Source organism: Geotrypetes seraphini, chromosome 6 (assembly GCF_902459505.1).
Source record: "Geotrypetes seraphini chromosome 6, aGeoSer1.1, whole genome shotgun sequence".
Classification (NCBI taxonomy): domain Eukaryota; kingdom Metazoa; phylum Chordata; class Amphibia; order Gymnophiona; family Dermophiidae; genus Geotrypetes; species Geotrypetes seraphini.
In genome coordinates this window covers 184,163,811-184,185,598 of record NC_047089.1, presented here as the reverse complement: position 1 = coordinate 184,185,598, position 21,788 = coordinate 184,163,811, and the positions used below count along the sequence as shown (strand labels likewise).

Sequence of the window (21,788 nt, the reverse complement as noted above, 5' to 3'; positions counted from 1 at the left end):
TTGAACAGCAGACCTATATTGTCTGTAAACAGCAATGTTAACTGACCTCTTTAGAGAATCCCTGTTTTGTAAAGTTCTCTTCAGTTCACTGGGGACCAGGCTGGGATCAATTGCTATAAACCTCGTTTCTGCACATTGATAATTTGATCACCAATTTTACATTTCTTTTCTTCTCTCTTTGGTTATCCTGCCACTGTATCGTGCAATGGTGCGCCCGCACCTGGAGTACTGTGTCCAGTACTGGTCGCCGTACCTCAAGAAGGATATGGCGGTACTTGAGAGAGTCCAGAGAAGAGCAACTAAGCTAATAAAGGGTATGGGGGACCTCTCATATACTGACAGACTGAAAAAGCTGGGGCTTTTCTCACTGGAAAAGCGACGACTTAGAGGAGACATGATAGAAACCTTCAAGATCATGAAGGCATAGAAAAAGTGGACAGGTACAGATTTTTCAAACTATGGGGAACCACAAGTACAAGGGGGCACTTGGAGAAATTGAGAGGGGAAAAGTTTAGAACAAATGCCAGGAAGTTCTTTTTCACCCAGAGGGTGGTGGATACATGGAATGCGCTACCGGAGGATGTGATAAGCAGAAGCACGCTACAGGGCTTCAAAGAAGGTCTGGACAGGTACCTGGAGGACAAAGGGATTGAGGGGTACAGATAAGAGTAGAGGTAAGGTTATAGGGATAGGATTAGAGGTAATTTGTAAAATTGGTCAGAGACCACTGTTCAGGCAGTGGGCCTGATGGGCCGCCGCGGGAGCGGACCGCTGGGCGAGATGGACTTCTGGTCTGTCTCAGCGGAGGCAACTTATTATGTTCTTATGTTATCTTGGGTCAGAGGCCATGGAAGGGCCATGGGCCTAATTCATAACTCCAACACAATCTAGGTATTACATCTATTTAATAGGTATAACCCCTCCCCTCTCCAAGGAACTGTGAACCCTGCTTTTATAGTTTTCCCTCTTTTACATATCCCAGGGAGTAGAAGTCCCGAGTTGGAAAATGAACCAGAGATCTTCTACAAGGTGGTGACCAGACCTTACATTTGAGCTACTGATCCAGCCTGCTCTTTGATTAATTTATGTTACTTCAATAAGAGCCTTTATAGTCTGCATTTTCACAGCACAGAGGGGGAGCTGCTGGCTTTGTGCGCTTTGAAATTGCTGTACAGTGCACAGGGGTTATATCTTTATTTTTAATAAAAGGAGCAAAATAATTTATAATGCTTGACCATTCCAAAGGCCATCATCTACTAAGAAATTTTATAAGTCACTCCTCAGTGATGGACTGTGGTTTAACAATGAGTAAGCACTATTCATTCTTGGTTCTGATCGACTTTTGATAGCATAATGGTGTATAATTAACAATAAACAGATACAGGAAGAATTTTTTTCTTTCTCTCTCTCGTAAAGTCCAAAAAGGGTAATGAAAGTAGATTGAAAAATGGAATTTGATTGAGTGTCCCTCTTGTACATACTGTTAAAAAAAATAACTGAATCTTTTTTTTTTTTTTATCTTGGCCAATCTCATTACACGCTTCAGAAGAGGTAGAAAGAGTGGGGGGAGCAAGGAGGGGGTTGAGGAAGAATTTTGTATTTTCAACGCTGCATTAACTGCATCTCCACGGCAACGCTGCAAAAGCCAGCTCAGCATGTTCCAGGGTAGCTCTGCCAACCACAACCAGTTCTTTTGTCTCATTTACATGTACCTGATGCTGTCACAGTGGAGGTCAAAGAAGGTCAAACAGCAACATCCAGCAAAGATTAACCCCTCGCTAGGAACTGCTGGGTTAATAAGCAATGAGCCTCTGCTGGGTACTGACTTTTGAAAGTTGCTGGGTTCTTCCAGGTGGGATAGGGAGGTGCACTGCCACTGGTCAGTTGCCAGCCTGTAATTCTCAATTTTTCATTCATGGTTACCCCTTCCCTAAGGCTGAATCCATGAGGAAAGACAGTTGCATATAAAGCTAATCTTCTTGGGAAAATGGGCTGAATGTGTTGGGGGGGTCTATGATTACCCTGTAAGAGCATATCAGAGGGACTTATTAAGGACTGGGACTTATTAAGGACTTATTAAGGACCGGGGTAGTCTGCCCCTGCCCCCTCTTACTACACCACTGGGCATGGCCATGGTAGGGGCAGGTGTTTACTAAAGATGCACATGGTATAGAATTCAGGGGATCCACGCCTAATTTATGCATGAGAATTTACACAAGGTTTCAGTTGGTGTAATTTCTCAAACCCAAAATTGGGTACTGATCCTAGCATTAGACATTATTCTATTAATGGCTCCCAACTCAGAGTAAACTGTAGAAAAGAAAAGGGATTCAAAGTACAAACTGCAAAGGTACACCAAAAAAAAGCACAAAGAACTTAATACATACCTGTCAACTATACATGTAATTTTTTTACATGTCAACCATGCATTTATAATTTGCTTGTTTAATCATCTTATGTATAATTATTATTTGCATTTAAAATTTATATATATAATTTTGTATTTATTTATTTTAGGTATTTATATACTGCCTATCAAGGTTATCTAAGTGGTTTAAAATCAGGTACTCAAGCATTTTCCCTATCTGTTCCAGTGGGCTCACAATTTATCTAATGTACCTGGGGCAATGAAGGATTGAGTGACTTGCCCAGGGTCACAAGGAACAGCATGGGATTTGAACCCACAACCTCAGGATGCTAAGGCTGTAGCTCTAACCACTAGGCCACTCCTTCCTACAGACACCTGATTCAGGCAGAGACGCTGAAACACGGCCCTTGTCGGGTCCATAATTAAAGCAGGATTACCCAGAACTTGAAGGCCCTTTGTGCTTTTTTTGTGTTCCCAACTCAAGAATGATATTTATAGAATAACATGCATTTTTTTTTTTTTGGTGCCTAAAAGTGGGCACTATTTACTGAATTTAGTTCATTGTGTTTAGGGCAGATTTACACCTCACATAATCTTACACAAGACAGTGCCCTAAGCCAAATGACCTACCCCCACCCTTTTACAAAGTTGCAGCGGTGGCTGCCGTGCGGCAATCCCTCCAACGCCCATTAAATCCCTATGGGCATTGCCACTGCTACCGCTGTTTTGTAAAAGGAGCCCATCCTGTGCAGGTTAGAGGCATGGTAGAGGGAGACGGAGAGGTCCCCCTCCAAAGATGCAGGCTGTCATGCCTCATATTTGTCATGATCAAAGGGTGCCGGCTTCATCCAGATAGTGCTTTCTCTGATGTGATACACTGTTGCAGTTGGTTGAGTGACAGCATCCTGTTGGACAGAGGAAGCGCACACCCTTCGATTGTGCCAACTGAATCTAATGGGAAACCTACCCTGACAGGGTCCAGTTCTGGATGTAATACCATCTAAAGCAGTGTCTTTCAAACTTTTCTTTTAGCTCTGGCACACTAAGGTGGTCTTTTACTAAGGCGCGCTAGCCACGCTAAATGCTAGCGCACGCTAAATGCTAACGCGTCCATAGAATATAATGGGTGCGTTAACATTTAGCACACACTAAATCAGCTAGTGCACCTTAGGGCTCCTTTTACAAAGGTGCGCTTACAGTTTTAGCATGCACTTAGCATGCGCTAAAATGCTGCATGCGCTAGCCACTACCGCCTCCTTTTAAGCAGGAAGTAATTTTTCAGCTAGCGCACACTGTGTGCGCTAAAAACGCTAGCGCACCTTTGTAAAAGGAGCCCTTAGTAAAAGACCCCCTAAATGGAGAAAATGTTTTTTACGGCACATTATAATTGAAATTATAAAACTGCATAACCAACAAAAAATAAAATTTGAGTTATTTATTTACAGTTCTTTAAGCTATGTATGGGTGATTGTAACAATGGTGAAACTAAAGTAGATAGAATAGATTTGCTAATCAATGCAATGGATGTGCTTGTTTTTGAGTGCAAATTAACTCAACACACAGCTCGATAGTCGACAAGCAAACAAGCATTTTCATCATCCACCATCTGCAGTCGTTCTCTTTTTTTTAGATTTAATGTCTGTCTGTCAGAGCTGAAAATCCAAGTTTGCAAAAGATAACAAGGTCCCAATGGTTACAAAGCCTTGATTGCTTTTTTGTTCAAGTTAAAATAACTACTGCATAAAAAATAAAACTAAAATTACTTGCTGTTAGTTTTCAAGGACCAATAATGTCAAAGAATGATGCTTGTCTGGGTGGTTGTATCCTTACGCAAACAGACGCTCTTATAACTTTGATAGACTCTTGCATATGCAATGTACATGCCATCTAAACTAGTGTATACTTATGAAGGGAATTTTTAAAAATAAACTCAAATTCTGGAATCTCTAGTGGCACACCCAGAATATCTTTGGGGCACATCACTGTGCCATGGCACACAGTTTAAGAGACACTGTTCTAAGTGGATGGAAGCAATTCAAAGAAGGAGCACCAAAATGTTGCAGAATCTGCATTAAAGCAGAGAGATGACTATGCTTCCCGCCAGGAAGATTTCTACTGATGGAAACCACCCGCAAACTCTCCTACAGCCACTTCATCCCTCAGCTTTGAAACCAACTTCCCTCTCAAATCAGATCACAGAACTCATTGATGACTTTCCGAAGAGCAGTGAAGGCCTTCCTCTTCAACTAAAGGTCCAACTGCCAACAACCACCATCTCGCGATGCCCTGGTCCAATCTTCCCTCCAGGAATTCCCTATGAAAGTCCTCAAGTTACTGTACTACCCAGCCTTGCCCCTTTGTGATTGTATTGTATAGTACTGTATCGCCAAACATACTGTCCAATGTAACTTCTGTGAATGTTGGCTTGTAACCCCTTCTGAGCTCCCGGGATAGAAATTGAAATAAATAAATATAAGCATTCAGGATCCAAACCAAATATCTAGACCTTAGAGGAAAGGCATGCAAGAAGAGGGATGACAGATTGTCAGTTATCCAGGGTATAAATGCACAAAAAGGAAAAATTATTCACAGGAGACCATGACATGAGAATCAAAGGAATGAGACAATATCTTTCTTCATAGAAATGGTGGTAGATGCATAGGAACAGCCTCCCAGGGTTGGTGGTGGAGGTAAAATCTGAACTGGAATTCAAGAAAACCTGGGATAGCCATGGATGTGCTAACAGTGCCCATAGGCTGAACCTTGGGAGATGAAATGAAACCCTGCTTCTCCAATCTATAAGCTACATGGCACAACAAAGAAGTTGTGAGGATGAGATGGCTATAATTCAGCCAGGGGTGTAAAGTTCAAAGTTCACTTTATTGATAGTAGCATTGCGAGGACTCAAAGACTCGACACTGACAGTGTTTCGGCATCTATGCCTTTGTCAAGAGTCTCAATGGCTGGTAGTTTGCTTCTAAATTTGACCTGTATTGAATGCTCTATTTATGTGATAGAACTACCAGCCGTTGAGACTCTTGACAAAGGCATAGATGCCGAAACACTGTCAGTGTTAAGTCTTTGAGTCCTTGCAGTGCTACTATCAATAAAGTGAACTTTGAATTTTACACCCATGGCTGAATTATTGACATCTCATCCTCACGATCATTTGTTGTGCTTTGATTGTCTCATCGTTGAGGCCTCCCTTTTTGGTGTCCAATCTAGAAGCTGCCATCATATCCTGGAGAGACAGAATACTGGCTAATCCAGCACTGTGCAACTTAGATATACAGTAGTGAGGATAATGACACTGGAAAGCTGTGTTCTCTGTCTCTGTCTGCTGGTTGGTGAGTATAAACTTATGTGTATGGACTGGTCTAGCAGGAAAATAGGAAACATTTTTTTCATAGGATATTGAGAATCAAAGGGATGAGGCTGAGTAGCATTACAAAATATTTCTTCACAGAAAGGGTGGTGGATCCATGGAACAGACTTCCTGGGTGGGTGATGAAGATAAAATCAGAACTGGAATTCAAGAAAATCTGGGATAAGCACAGAAGATTCTTAGTTGTGAAAAAAGTAAGGGAAAGCCAGAAATCAACCAGGAGCCATGATATTGAAATAAGAAGATGGTTGGGCAGACTAGATGGTCCTCAGGGTCCTCTTCTGCCATCAGATGCTATGTGACTGTGGAAGCTCATGTATAATTAAAAATAACTTAGACACTGCCAACTTAGGACTCAGTTTCTACTCTGTCAAATTTTCTTTTGGAAAACACTCTGTAGTCAAAGCCTCAGCAAATATTACCTGTCAATTCTCTTCCAAAGCAGTTTTTTCCATCTTAAAGCATAACCCTTGTCCTGAATTAACCTGGAAGCAACAGGTTCTGTTGGCATTTATCACTTTTGCTTTTAGGGTTCTAGTAAACGCTATCATATTTATCGTGATATCCACCTGGTTTAACCTAGTCCGTGGAAATTCATCAGCCACAGACAGTGAAACTGGAACTTATAAATCTTTGCCCTGGATTTCCAACTCAAAGGTTATAGGCTCAGATCCTCAGGTGACTGATGAGTGGAATAAACCCAGCTTTGGCAAGCAATACCCACCCTATGAAAGACATCTTCAAAGTCAGAATGCAAAAGAACCTTTTTAATTCCAGCTGGAAAATATATGATGACTGTGCTCTACTGTGTCTTTCTGCCCCAGCCTATTCCACACATCAGGCATCTGGGAATTTAAAACTGCAAACTTTTTACTCCAAACCAATGAGTTAAGGAGCAGCTCTACTGTATTAGTCGAGCTAGGAGAAGATCTCAATCTGATTGAGGCAAGTTAACCATTGCCCTCCCCTACCATATTACTCTTCAATTGACCTACCTGCCACCATGCCAGCTATAGCAGAAGAGGTATAGTTGCCTTGGCCACTGGTCGGGATATGAGGAGGGTACCCTGGAAGAGTGGAGCCTACCATGTCACGACCTAAACAGAGGACAGAGGAACCAAAAAGTCAACAGAGAAAAAGAAAAATGCAATTCATACACATTGGGTCAGGAGATCATGATTGCAGTTGGAAAAGATTCCTTGATTTTAGGAGTCAAAACACTGTTACCTGTCTCATGTCTTAACATTGACATTTTCTACTCTGTGATATAACAGAAATGCAAGAGTGAAATATAATATCTCTGTTCAAGTAATGCGTTCCCTTTTCATCTTCATGTCAGATTTATTCTTGTCAAAATTAATGCCTAACTTAGCAGTGATGGGCCTTCCTCGGAGTTCTCTGCTGCCTAAACACAAATGGAGTTGCCAGGGCTGGAGTGTCAGACAGAGAGAAAAAAAACCTTTATTTATATTTTCTAAAAATTGATATATTAATTAGAATTTAAATAACAAAAGGAGTGAGAAAATGGATCAGGGTCATGAGAGCAACAAACTCCAATTTACACAATAAACAAAGAATTATCCACAAAATTTGGTTCATAGGAGCTTGGGTGCTCTTCTTTTGGTTCACATCTGAAGGAATGGGATTACAGGAATTCAAAAGCTCATGTGCAATAGCTTCTAATGGACTTATAAGAGAAATCTTTTACAGCCATTTTAGATGTTTACTGGGCATTGGCTTGTTTTAAATTGCCCTCCTTTATGTGTCTTAGAGCACGCTAGGTTGGGTGCTAGGTTGGAGCAGTAAAACAGCACACAAAATACAGGCCTGGTTTTGTAATGGGGCAACTATGTGAAGAAATGCACCTATTTTAAGCCTAATGTATAAAGACAATATAGGCCTCTGTGCCTGTAGCAGTCAAATGCCAATGCAGACATTTACATTGTATGCTAAGTATGTACTGATGCATTATATAAATGATTACATGTACTTTGGAACACCATCCCTGATCCTCCTAATGTAAGCCCCCAGAAACATGTGCCATTTTGCCGCCATGCCCGCTTATATACATGTATATTGCCACACAGTTTTATAAGAGGCCTATTACAACTTGGGTTGTTTCCCTTTGAAAACTGGCTGTGATGTACTGTCACACACCCAACTGAACTTGGCCCCTATATTGAGGATGAGCGCAGGTCTCTTTATGCTTTTATACTACTGCCTATCTCTACCCTACGAGGTGGTGCTCTTGATTGCTCCTTTCCTAGATTGCTTGTGCTAATTGGCCCTTGTAGAAGACTTCCACTGGTTGGCTCCCTATACATATATACAAAGTACATACTCTGGAACAGTGTTCTTCAACCTTTTGACACCTATGGATCAGTGGAAATGAAATAATTATTTTACGGACCGGCACCTGTCCGTGGACTAGCAGTTGAAGAACACTGGGCTAAGTCATGCCCATCTCTACCCAATCTCTGCCCCAGACCCCGCCCCCATAATAGTACTAATTGTAACACAATTTTTTCCATTCATTTTTCATATATACACACACAAAATATAATCGATTTAACAGACAGTAGTTGTAAATCAATCACTAAATTAAAAAATAAAAGCATTTCCCTTACTGTTGTTGTCTCTCTCCCTCCATGCTGTGCCTTGCCTTCTGGCCTGCCCCCCGGTGTTATTTTCGGGCAGGTCCATGGTGCAATCAACGCGGTGTCTTCGGGGCGGCTCCCAGAGTGCTCAGTGCACAAAGCTGTGGGCAGCGGCTCCTCGCATGCATCCCATGCATCATCTGGAAGCCTTCTCTCTGATGTTGCGATGTCAGAGAGAAGGCTTCTGGTTCAGACATAAGACACGCATAAGAGCCTTTTCCCACGTCTTTGTGCACTGAAGCACTCAGGGAGCCGGCCCGAAGACGCCGCGTTGATTGTACCATGGACCGGCGGCTGAAGAACACTGTCTTGGGCCCAATGGACGTGCCGGCCCTGTGGACCAGCAGAAAATTGAAGAACACTGCTCTAGAACTACCAGTCTTCTCTGTCTTCAGATCTCCTGTAGAACTCTTGAGTGCCTTGTTCTCTTGTTGATCCCTGGTGGTTCACTTTCGCCAATCTGTTGGTAATAAACCTATGCTGCCTGCTTTGACCTCTGCCTGTCATCTTGGATTTATTCTCTGATTGGTATCCCTCCTGCATTCTCTTCATCTACCTGATCCTGTGTCCACTCCTTTGAGATCCCTATGTTTCAAGTCCTGGCAGCTTCTGAGTACCGGAATAGGTGAAGGTATACTGTCCTGGTCCCTGGCTGTGACATGTACCTGGCTTAAACCACCCATATGTATTGCAAATATCAAAGGTTATTCAGAACTGCCAGTCCCCCAAATGTATCATGCCTTTAAAGAATCTGGTTTTCTCAAGCATCAATATGACTTCTAGGACTTTGCGATTCACTGGCAGCAAATGGATTTTCCTGACCTTTTTTCAGGGACATTTTTTCCATTCCAAATAGCACATATGGGCAGCAGTCTGCATGCAGTTGCTGTAGCTATGCTTTCTGGAAAGACAAGCTCCCATGAACTGCCGAATCACTATTCTTCCCATGAGGGAGTGAAATGGAGAAAAACAAACATTTTGGACCCATATATTTTTATCTTCTCACTACAGTATCACACCATTCAAATGGCTATCAGAGACTGAGCTCCAGTGACAGGAATGAAAATAGATCCCCAATGCACTACTGCTCAGTGGGCCGAGTCCAGGCAATTTCCTGATCTGAAATTCATAATTGACTAACCCTTACAAGGTCAGAAGCTGGCCTAGGGTTTGGGAAAGGAGTGCATATGTTATTGGGGAGGGGCAGAAGTGCTTTCACTCCCTCAATGGAGTTCCAGACCTATACAGCTTTGTGTCAAACTGCTGCAAATCTATAGAGAAATTTGCCAGGAAAATTTACCACAGAATGGCTCATGATTCTAGAAAGACAATTAGGCTGCAGCTGCATATATGCATAGGCTAGCTGCTTTAGAATAGATCATATGTAAAATGCTAACAAAATGACTGAGAAGTCTATGGAAGCACCACAGATAGACCCCAGGAGGGAGACCCAGACATCCTTCAAGAGCACTACCTACTGGCCAAATGAAGCATGTCAAGCAACAAGAGGCTATGTTCTCTGTTTCTCTGTTCGTGTGATGGCTGGGCTGAATGGGAGAAGGAGTTGAAAGAAATATTTTCTTAATTTAATATGACTGAAAGTATTTTATTTGAGGAAGTGTTTTGGTGACTTATTTTATTGACTGGGGTGATTATTTAATGATTATTTTGTATTAATTGTATGTACCTATTTGTTTTATTGTACATGTTTTGTGTGTATTATCATGTAATTTGTTTAGGTTTTTTTTTTTTTTAGGTAATACAAGATATAAGTTTGATAAATAAATAAAATAAATGTAGAAAATCTGGGTAACTATGAATGAAAGATCACTGTGTCATAGCCCCTGCTGGGGCAGATTCTGAGTTAGTTGAATGCCCAAAGGAACAGGAGAAAGCTGTTTTTAAAAATATCTCTATACTGAATGTTGACTTAATACACTAACCCCCTCTTTACAAAAGCGTAGCATGGGTTTTAGCGCTGGCAGCAGCAGTAACTACTTTGATACTCATAGAAATTCTATGAGTGTCGGAGCAGTTACCGCTGTTGCTGGTGTTAAAACCCACGCTATGGGGCATATAATCGAAAGAGAAAACGTCCAAAAACCGGCCTAAGTCAGCACTCGGATGATCATATACGAAAGAGGTCCAAGTGCCAATAATCGAAATGGGTTTTGGACGTGTTTACAAACGACTTAGGCCTTCTCAGTGCCGCTGAACAACCAGAGCTAAATGGGGCATTTCAGGAGGAGTGTCGAGGGCGGGATTTGGGCGGGACATGGGCCAGCTAGACTTAGTTGTACTGAATGTATAACCGAAAGTTTTACAACACAGCCTAGACAGAACTTGGACGTTGTGACTTAGGCCATTTAAAACATGGTCTAAGTCACAAAAACCTATATAAAGTGATCAGATAAACACTGCAAACACATAGTACAGACCCCCACACAATACTCCAGTGATCACCGACCCCCCCCCTAAAAACCGTAATCACAACTTTAAATATTTGCCTCCAGAACATCAGCACCTGGCAGCCTGCCATAGGAAAGTCTAGTAGAGCTGCACAGAGGCAGCTTAAGCCAATTTGGGGGTGGGTTAGGGACCCATGGAGAGGAGACCCAGGCCCATAAGCCACTGTAATCAAAGCATTCATGGCAAAACATGTGCACTTCCCAAAAAAACCCAAAACCATTTTGTACTGCCATATAAGTGGCTCCTGCAGCCATAAGGGCTATTGGGATTGTAAACAGGTGGGTATAGTACATTTTGGGGGGGCTCACCATGACCTATAAGGGAGGTGTAGTGAGATATTTATGGGGCACCCTTTTTGTGAAGTTCACAGCAGTGCCCTGTAAGGTACCCTACTATTCAAGGCGGTGGCTGCTACCAGAAGGATGCTGGGCTGTATAAAGAAAGGCATAGCAAGTAGAAGGAAGAAGGTGTTGATGCCCCTGTACAGGTTATTAGTAAGGCATCACTTGGAGTATTGTGTTCAGTTTTGGAGACCGTATCTGGCGAAGGACATAAGAAGACTTGAAGCGGTCCAGAGGAGGGCAACGAAAATGATAGGAGGCTTGCGCCAGAAGATGTATGAGGAGAGACTGAAAGCCCTGAATATGTATACCCTAGAGGAAAGGAGGGACAGGGGAGATATGATTCAGACGTTCAAATACTTGAAGGGTATTAACGTAGAACAAAATCTTTTCCAGAGAAAGGGAAATGGTAAAACCAGAGGACATAATTTGAGATTGAGGGGTGGTAGATTCAAGAGCAATGTTAGGAAATTCTACTTTATGGAGAGGGTGAAGGATGCCTGTAATGCGCTCCCAAGAGAGGTGATGGAGAGGAAAACGGTGATTGAGTTCAAAGAAGCGTGGGATGAACACAGAGGATCTAGAATCAGAAAATAATATTAAATATTGAACTAAGGCCAGTATTGGGAAGACTTGCATGGTCTATGTCTGTATATGGCCGTTTGGGGGAGGATGGGTTGGATAGGGCTTCAATGGCTGGGAGGGTTTAGATGGGCTGGAGTAGGTTTTAATGGAGATTTCGGAAGTTGGAACTCAAGCACAGTATCAGGTAGAGCTTTGGATTCTTGCCCAGAAATAGCTAAGAAGAACAAATTTAAAAATTTTTAATTGAATCAGGTTGGGCAGACTGGATGGACCATTCGGGTCTTTATCTGCCATCATCTACTATGTTACTATGTTACTATTCAGGTGCAATGTCTGGGTGTCCAGTCCATCACTTTGTTGACCCCTCCCACATCCAACAGGGCTTATTCTAGGCGTTTTTGACTTGGACGAATATTTGGATGAAAATGTGGTATAAAGATGGAGGATCAGATGGCTGGACGATTTTTGGGAAAAAAAATATTTTGAATGTATATTTTGAAAATGTGTCTTATGCTGTGTCTGACTTTGGACGACTTGCGACTTAGGCGAAAATGGACTTAGACGTTTCTTTCGATTATGCCCCTCTATGCGCTCATATAAGAGGAGGTAAATTAGAAGGAATGAAAAATACAGTAGTTTAAAGAGTCTTTAAAAAGACAAATCAACCTCAGTTGATAAACCCAAGTGTCAGTGTACTTTCAACACTGAAAGCAATTTTCATATTTATTTATTTATGTACTACTAATAATCTAAGTGGTTTACATTCAGGTTCTTTATCATATTTCCCTATCTGTTCCAGTGGACTCAAACTCTATCTAGTGCACCAGGGGCAATGAGGAGATTAAGTGACTTGCCCAGGGTCACAAGGAGCAGCAAAGGATTTGAACCCCCAACCTCAGGGTGCTAAGGCTGGAGCTCTAACCACTGCGCCACACACTCCCTTATACTGGCTATGGTGGGACAAAGGCTGTGTGTGCTTTTTACCTGTGAATTTTGCACCAATTTTCAAAACTAATGTACCTGTATACTTTCCCTTTGAAAACCGCTATTGAGTGCAGTTGCTCTTGCTTTTATCCCTTTGAAAACCGCTATTGAGTGCAGTTGCTCTTGCTTTTATCTGCAGGAAGAATTTTGCTTGAAAAGAAGGTGTGAAAATGAAATCTGCATGTATGCTTTACCCTAATTATATAAAAAGCACTGAAATTGTGCATGCAAATTTGAACGGATACCCAATTTGTAATTGGAAAAACACCTCCTTTCCGCACCCCCACCCCTGCTCCTTCCATGCCACACTCATGTCCTCCCTTCCCACCCCCACACCTCTTAAAATCTTCGCCAGCACGAGCACGAACAGCTTCTCCAGCCTGCCGCTCGTGCTGGCTTTTGTAAAATCCGAAAATCCAACAGATTCTACTATCAAGGGTATTCAAATCTAATCAGGATTTCTTAATCGCTCTTTTCCAGCGCAGGTTCAAGGCGATTTACAGGATAAGAGGCCCGTGTAACAGCATAGGGAAATTTACAATTTAAGGATGAAGAAGGTTATATTATTTCAGGGGACCAAGAATACAAAGTTTTGAGAGAGAGGGTTACATAGTTGCAGGAGGGTTATATTTTAGCTGGGTTACATTGTGAAAGTGGGTTCCATTAATGCAGGAGAATTGGGCCATTGTTGGAGAGAGCGCAGGGTCATTAATTGGATTTTTCATATTCTGATTCATACATGATACACTGATATATGAATGAGAAATATGAGGATTCTGTGCTAATAGCTTTTATTACATAGGCTCACGCATGCGATTTAAGAAGCGTTCCTTTTCTATGTGGAAAAGGTGTTTGTTTTACAAAGCTAATTCCACAAGTTATTATAAATCAAATTTCTTCACATTGTTTCTTTTCTTCTGGGCCTCAGCGACATCACTCAACCGCTCAACAATAGCGCACAACCACTCGTCACTGGTTCGCTCTTTATGTGACGAGTGACGAGTAGACGCATAAAGCTCGCCACTATGAGCTATTGTTGAGTGGATGAGTGGTGTCGCTCAGGTCCGGAAGAAAAAGAAACAATGTGAGAAAATTTGATTCATAATAACTTGGGGAAGATACATGTGGTCATAATTAGATTACCATATTTTCACGCATATAACGCGCGCGTTATACACGGTTTTTACAAACCGTGCATAACCTTGCGCATTATACGCGTGAGCGCGTTTTACAAATTTTTTTACATAATTCCCCCCCGACGTCCGATTCACCCCCCCCCCCCGCAGGACCGCTCGCACCCCCACCCCGAAGGACCGCTCGCACGCACTCCCACCCGCACCCCCACCCTGAAGGACCGCTCGCACCCCCACAGCCTCCCGACCCCCCCCCCTCATCATGTAGAAGCTCCTACCGGTGTCCTGCTGCTTCCTCTTGGCGGTCCCGGCCCTTCTGTGAGCCCTGCGTCTGCGCTGCTTCGTCTTCCGGCGGTCCCGCCCTTTCTCTGACATCGTTATACGGGTATAACGCGAGCGGTCCTTCGGAGTGGGGGTGTGAGCGGTCCTGCGGGGGGGGTGAATCGGACATCGGGGGGGGGCATCAGGCTTTCAGGGTGGGGACAGGACTTCAAGGGGGAGAGGAGAGTCGGGGCGGGGGAAAGGAGAGTCGGGGTGGCCAGAGGAGAGTCGGGGCGAGCGAAAGGAGACTCGGGCGGCGACGGGAGAGTCGGGGCAGCATGCGCGGTATACGGGTGTGCGCGGTATATAAACATTTTTTTACATATATGTCGGTTTCCCGCGCGCTATACCCGTGTGCGCGTTTTACACGGGTGCGCGTTATCTACGTGAAAATACTGTAACTCCAAGTACACTAAGGGTTTTTAGCACACGCACAAAATTACCGTGCGTTAAACTGCATGGTACGCTTTAAGGTCTAGCGCGCAGCAATTTAGCGTGCGCTATTCCATGCATTAAGGCCCTAATGTATCTTAGTAAAAGGAGCCCTTAGTATATATAGTTATTGTCACCATCTGAGCAAGAACGTGATTGTTTTGCAAAGCTACCATAGACCCTTGTGTGCCTTTGTAATTAGGCTCTCAGAAGCATCCCCAGGACTGCACAAATCCACATGTACAAAGGGAATGAGACTTGTATACTGCCTTTTTGCGGTTACACATTCAAAGCAGTTTACATATATGCATGTACTTATTTTGTACCTGGGGCGATGGAGGATTAAGTGACGTGCCCGGGGTCACAATAAGTAGCACTGGGATTTGATCCCATGACCTCAGGGTGCTGAGGCAGCAGCTGTACAACTAGGCCACTCCTCACCTCACAAATGTGCATCTCCTCCAAAGCAGGTGTAAATATATGTATGTACACTCATATTTTATAACATATGTGCATAAATCACAACTCTGTCCCATCTCTGCTCCTGGGAACACCTACATTCAGCGCACTTATAAATATGTGTGTTATTCTCAGCATACAGACTTGTGCATATCTAGATGGTAATGTGCTTGTAGTGACAGACTAAAACTCGTGGATAAAACATCTAGAGATTGGTCAATGTATTGTACAGGTTTAGGTCACTTCATTATTTCAAAGGGCTCTACTGCATCTGTAGCCCACTCTCAAGTCTGGCAGCTCTGTCCATGGTACTGAATACTAACAGCTGCCATGTTGTGTTTCTAAAGCCAAAACCTAAAAGGGGGAGGGGGAGGGAGATACACAGTGCTGGGGGAAAAACCGGGTGCAGCACCGATTTCTTTTTTTGTGACCCATGCTCAAGACTAACAGCATGCGAATTATATGCACTCTTGAGCGGACTGCTGGGCATGATGGACCACTGGTCTGACCCAACAGTGGCAATTCTTATGTTCTTAGCATTGGTTGATAAAGGGCTCAAAACTTCCTGGCACATGCTCAAGAGAGTTTGCGGTAGGCGCAGCTCTTATGCGCATGTCCAGTGAAAGGGGAGGGGGGGGGAGGGAGCAAGAAAATATTTCTGTAATGACTAGAAGTAGGAAGCTATGGGGTAAGCCTGTGGGGAAGAGAAAAAGCTACTGTTGCCAGAGGAGAAGTTAGGAAGCAAGTGCTACTGTAAAAGTCACCCTCCCCTAACAACTAAAACCTACTTAGAGCTCCAGAGCTGTTGGTAGGTTTTAGTCCATAAGGCAGGAAGTCTCCATGTGCCATTATTGCGAGCATTGCATGGAATTGCTAATGAGCTCATTTTAATGCTAGTAAGCTCATTAGCAAAAGACTTTCGGTCACTGCTTCCATGCACAGTACAGCAGTGGCTGAAAGCCACTGTGCATTAGCAGCAAAAAAAAAAAAAAAGTTTCATGTAGACTGGTTAAAACTAGTCTAAATGAAATGTTGCAAGTCTGCTTTGCTTTGAACATCAGGCCCAGGGGGTTTGCATTTTTTTTTTTTATGATTTGGAGTTAGCTGATGCTTATTAAACTACAGACTGGTACATCCGATCTTCTGTGCCACAATCTTTTTGTTGTTTTGCTGCTTCATTTCCTTTGTGGAACCTTTTGGTGCTATTTTGATTTCATTGTTTTCTCATAAAAGAGACTCTACATTGCAACTCAATGACTTCCAGATCAGATCTGGTTAAAATGAAGCCAGAGTCTCACCTCACATAGGGGTCCTTTTACTAAGGCGCACTAACCAATTTAGCGCATGCTAAAGATTAGCGTGTCCTAAATGCTAAGGCGCCCATAGAATATAATGAATGCCTTAGCATTTAGCGCATGCTAATCTTTAGTGCACACTAAATCAGTTAAGAAGCCTTAGTAAAAGGAACCCCATAATGATTTTTACTATATCACTGGATATGGATCTATGATGAGGGTATATAACTCACTTTGGGTATTTTATTAGTGAAATGCATTCTAAAGTTTAAGTTAAAAAAATTAAATTAAATAAATAAATTAGAATATATATATATATATATACTGCATATATCTCTCCAAATATTAAATGGTTAAGCTCTGGAACTCATGCTCAGAGTTATCTGGATTTAGAAAAGATTTGAACAAGTTCCTTGAGGAAAAGTCCATTATATTATCTGCTATTAAGATAGGCATGGGGGACAACACTATTCCTGGGACTGACAGCATGGATTCTTATTACTCTTTGGGATTCTGCCAGGTACTTGTGATCTGGATTTTTAACCACTATTGGAAGCAGGATACTGGGCAACCCCAGTAGTTGGGAAGCAGGACTGGTGTTGGGCAGACTTCTACAATCTGTGCCCCAAAATTGTCAGGGACAGACAGAGATCACATATATCAGTATTTAATCAAGAAGAAGTGGAATCTGTGCAGTGTTAGATTCAAATCAGCCACCTTGTTGGGCAGTCCAGATGGACATCTACTATATTATTGTGTTACTGTAGGCTAGATGGACCATTGGTCTGACTCATTATGGTTATCTTAGCTGCTCTTGCATTTATCTATATTTAACACGTTTGCTATATATTGAATAGGCAAACTGATTAACAATGCATTTGAAGCCATTTTCAAAATCATTGGAAATGTATTCCATAATGATTGACAATGACCAGTTTGTTATTAGAAACTGGTTTGAGACCAGTTTATTCCAAACTTATTGGTTCAGCATGTGACAAGAGGACTGTTCAACTGCACATGCCATAAAAAAATTGGAAGATATTCCTCTTTTGAACATGTTTGGACAAGTACAAGAAGCAAAACTAAACAGAAAGGCAAATGCTGGATGCCAGCGCTGGGCAAGTCCGCAGATGACTTCGCTGTTAATGGAAAAGAAGAAAAGTGATTAACATAAGCAACTTCTTTAAAAATTAACAGCGAGGAGCTTGTTTGGCCTTTCAAGCTGTAGGAAAGGAGGGAGAGAAAAAGAAACAACCTTTAATGTTGGGAGAGGACTGGGGCCCCCACAGAAGCTTGTCTTGTGATTAATATGTCAGGAATGGACAACATTTGCTCCCTAGGATATCTGGCTTCAGTTCACAACAGGAAATGGACAGATGAACAATTTAGTAGGGTGGGTGATGTGAAACACTATACTAATTTATAGCTTGTGAAGGTTTACTTATCTAAGGTTATTAGAAGGCATGGGGGGATTGATGAGGGGGGGGGTTGAGAAAAGAGAGCAGTGTCCTCTTTACAGGAGATGTGGATGGGAGTGCCGTGGTTTTATGGAAATGCTTTTTATCTTTTTTGTATGTTTGTTTGTAAAAGAACTTATAAAAATTAAAAGCCAATGTTTTATCTATGAAGTTTAAAAAATTATATACACAAAACTGCACAATAAATCTATAGCAATTAAAACCCAGTTTTAAAATATACAACTCTACAAACTACATTATCCGAAGGAGAATCCCTACCTCACCTGCATCTCTCCCAACCCCAATACCTGTCACTAATCTACACTCACTTCTGGGATAATCCAGATCTTTACACTCTGTTGAAGTTTACCATAATTGAACTCTAGAGCACCAGTCAGTCGGGTTTTCAGAGTAACCCTAATGAATATGCATGAGAGAGATTTGCATATAATGGAGGTGGCAGGCATGCAAATCTGCTCCATACATATTCATTAGGACTATCTTGAAAACCCGACTGGCTGGTGGCCCTCCAGGATAGGGTTGGGAACCACTGCTCTAGACCATCTAGCATCTTATTTGTTCTTTTCTACTTGGCCTTTCTATGTGTATCAGAGTCTGTGCTGAAGCAATGAATGGCCTGATGTCATATGATAAATAACTCAACAAGCTCGTCTCATTCTCCTCTTCTAGAAAAGCAGCAGGATATGCTTCCAACTCAGTAAAATTCATTTAATTCATACCCTTCTGTAAAAAAAATGGAACCTAGTGCATAAAATTTTTTGAGGATGACATCCCTGTGTGAATGAATGTGTGGAAAACCAATTCAAGAATGCAATTATGTGCTTATGTGACAGCCTATGATAATCCCGTTGTGATGGTTGTAGGTTCAGCTCTAGCCATTTTGTGCCATTGGTTGTAGGTTCAGCTCTAGCCATTTTGTGCCATTGGGAATAGAGATGAACGGGTACCCACAGATCTCTCCTTAGTAGCAGGTCTCTACAAAGATAGCATAGATATCTGGTATCATAGGATGTGTGTAATATTTTCAGATACATCTTGCTTTAAAGGAAGGGTTCTCAACCTAGTTCTCAGGACACACCTGGTCAGTTCGGTTTTCAGGATAACCACAACGAATAGGTGTGGTATAAATTTGCATACAATAAAGGCAGTGCATCCAAACTTATCTCATGCATATTCTTTGTGGACATCCTGAAAATTTGACTGACTAGGTGTGTCCCAAAGGCTGGGTTGAGGAACCCTTGTTCTAAAAGTATGATTTGAAGAAACTGGAAGGATACTTAGGAACAAAACCAAGCTCCAGAGGTCTGCAGCTGTGTACATTTGCTTCAAAAGATATCCCCCACCCCCCTTGTATGACGCTGCGTTAGGCTTTTTTTTATCGTAGGCTACAATGGTATTAGCTCTGATGCTCATAGAATTCCTATGAGCATCAGAGCTAATACTGCCCTATTTTTCCTATGATATGATATGATAGCCAGCAGAAGTGCTGCCAGTGGGATATTCTCCTAAGAGAGTAAAGTGGTAGTCTGGGGATTGAAGGTCCATTTTTATGGAACAGGGTATTTAACTCTGATAATTTAAGGGAGCTCATGTTTCTATGATTTCTCCCTCTCCTTTTCCTTGAGCTCCCTTTATAGGATAAAAAAGGTTATCTCGGTTTATATTTGGACCGGTTTATATTTGAGTATATGCAGTATGTTCCTAAATTTGCCTGAAAATAAGACACACTTTTAGGAGGTTAACTTAGGAGCACAAATGTAAGAGCTCATCATTTTCTGAATATTAGATCATTAATTTTTGGGTATTACCAAAAGAAAATGTGTTTTTGTCAGTTTTTCACTAGTCAGAATATTCCTTACTAAACCTTTTAATTTGGGAACAACACAATTGGGTATAGATTTCTCTTTATTCCAAAGTCACAAGAGTGTATACCTAGCACTAAAGACAGTGAAAACTTTTGCCCTGCTCTGGGGGAGGGAGACTCTGGGTTACATAATGTTCCCGCATGTCCCAGATGTGGAAGAGGAGTTACAAAGCCGCTTCTAGTTCTACATTAGGACATGCTAACAAGTAACTAACCAAAACAGGACAAAGATGTGGGGGAAGGAGTGGCTAGATAGTTTCCTGCTGCAAATCCTGGAGCATTCAGTGTTGTGTAATGCTACTGAGCTAGTAGACAGACACAGTATGATCAAAGCTGACTGATGAACCAATTCAGGCCTTTCTAATCTACACATCTCACTCTCATCAAAGCATTCTCAGCAAAGCCTCAACTTTTTCTGGCTTCGTGTTCTATACTTTGCTGGATTTTCTAGCATTTTCAACCTCAACGTTTTCCATTTTCTGGCGTCTCTTGTGATTTTCAACACTAAACTAACTAAACTAAATCTTGGGTTTATATACCGCATCATCTCCACAGGTGGAGCTCGACACGGTTTACATGGTTAGGGAAGGAACGGAACTCCAGTGGATTTATAGAAGTAAGTAAGAGAGAGGTTAGGTGTGATAATACTGGGGAGGAGACGGGTTACGTTTTGGAGAAGAGCCAAGTCTTCAGAAACTTACGGAATGGTAGGAGGGGGCTCAAGTTACGGAGAGGGGAAGGGAGACTATTCCAGAGCTGAGCGATTCTGAAGTGGAGGGAGGACCCGAGTTTACCGACGAGGGAGATACCTTTTGGGGAGGGGAAGGATAATTTTAATTTTTGCGTGGATCTAGTGGAGAGTGGATTTGAGGAACTCCAGGATAGAGGAATAAGAGGTGGAAGGATGCCGTGGAGTATCTTGAAGGTTAAGCAAGCACATTTAAAATGGACCCTGGAGATGACAGGAAGCCAGTGCAGCTTGGACAGGAGCGGAGAGACATGGTCAAATTTGCTTTTTGAGAAGATAAGTTTGGCCGCGGTGTTCTGGATTAGTTGGAGCTTGTGGAGGCTTTTCTTTGTTAAGCTAAGGTAAATGGAATTGCAATAGTCCAATCTGGAGAGGATGATGGACTGAACGAGCACGGCAAAGTGTTTTTGGTGGAAGCAGGACCTCACTTTCCTCAGCATGTGAAGGCTGTGAAAGCATGTTTTTATCAGGGAGTTGAGGTGGTCGTTGAAGGATAGCGAGGAATCTATGGTGATGCCCAGAACTTTGCTAGAGAACTCTAGTTGTAGGGAGGAGCCTGTGGGCAGTGGGATGGAAGTGGGTAAATGATCAAGTTTAGGGCCAAGCCAAAGTAGTTTGGTTTTGGACTCATTCAGTTTCATTTGTACAGCAGAAAATTTGTAACACCAGAAAATTAATCTGAAATGTCTGGCAAAATTTCAGCATGATCTCTATCAACTGTCTAAAGCCACTTGACATAACTGAAAAGCTCAGTTGGGCAACTTCCTAGGGGTCCTCTGTTATCAGGTAGGCCATAAAATGCCAGTGTGTACATAAGATTGAGATGCAAGAAGAAGTATTAATATTTTCAAGGCCAGAAATTGTCTGATAGATTTCATCATGGGTATGAGATCTATACTTACAGTGTGTGTTTGACCACCTCTCATATTGAGCAGGGAGGAGCAAATTGTGTTGATTTTAGCACCCCCAATCATTCTGAAAAATTAGTTCCTACAAATCCCATCAGATGCTAGAATTGGTAATGGGTGAACAAGTGCATTCATATGAAATAATAATGTCATCACTCGATCAATGTGCGGCGGCTACTAAGAAAGCAAATAGAATGTTAGGAATTATCAGGAAAGGAATGGAAAACAAAGATGAAAATGTTATTATGCCTTTGAAGGGCTTCAAGGTAAAATAACAGTATTCGCCGATGACGCCAAACTATGTAATATAGTAAGTAAATGCAGTTTACAGAATTATATGGCGCAGGACCTGCTTACATTG

The 21,788-nt window shown here is 42.2% G+C and overlaps 1 protein-coding gene across 10 annotated transcripts in view; it reads right to left on the bottom strand.

Moving 5' to 3' along the window:
• The window catches only part of PAX8 (paired box 8), a 154,783-nt gene that overhangs the window by 19,780 nt on the left and 113,215 nt on the right, over nt 1–21,788 (bottom strand). For all 10 annotated transcript variants that reach the window (XM_033949357.1, XM_033949359.1, XM_033949361.1 and 7 more), the window contains one exon: nt 6,749–6,850. In XM_033949357.1, coding sequence (XP_033805248.1) covers nt 6,749–6,850 — 102 coding nt within the window. The remainder of the gene's footprint in view (nt 1–6,748; nt 6,851–21,788) is intronic.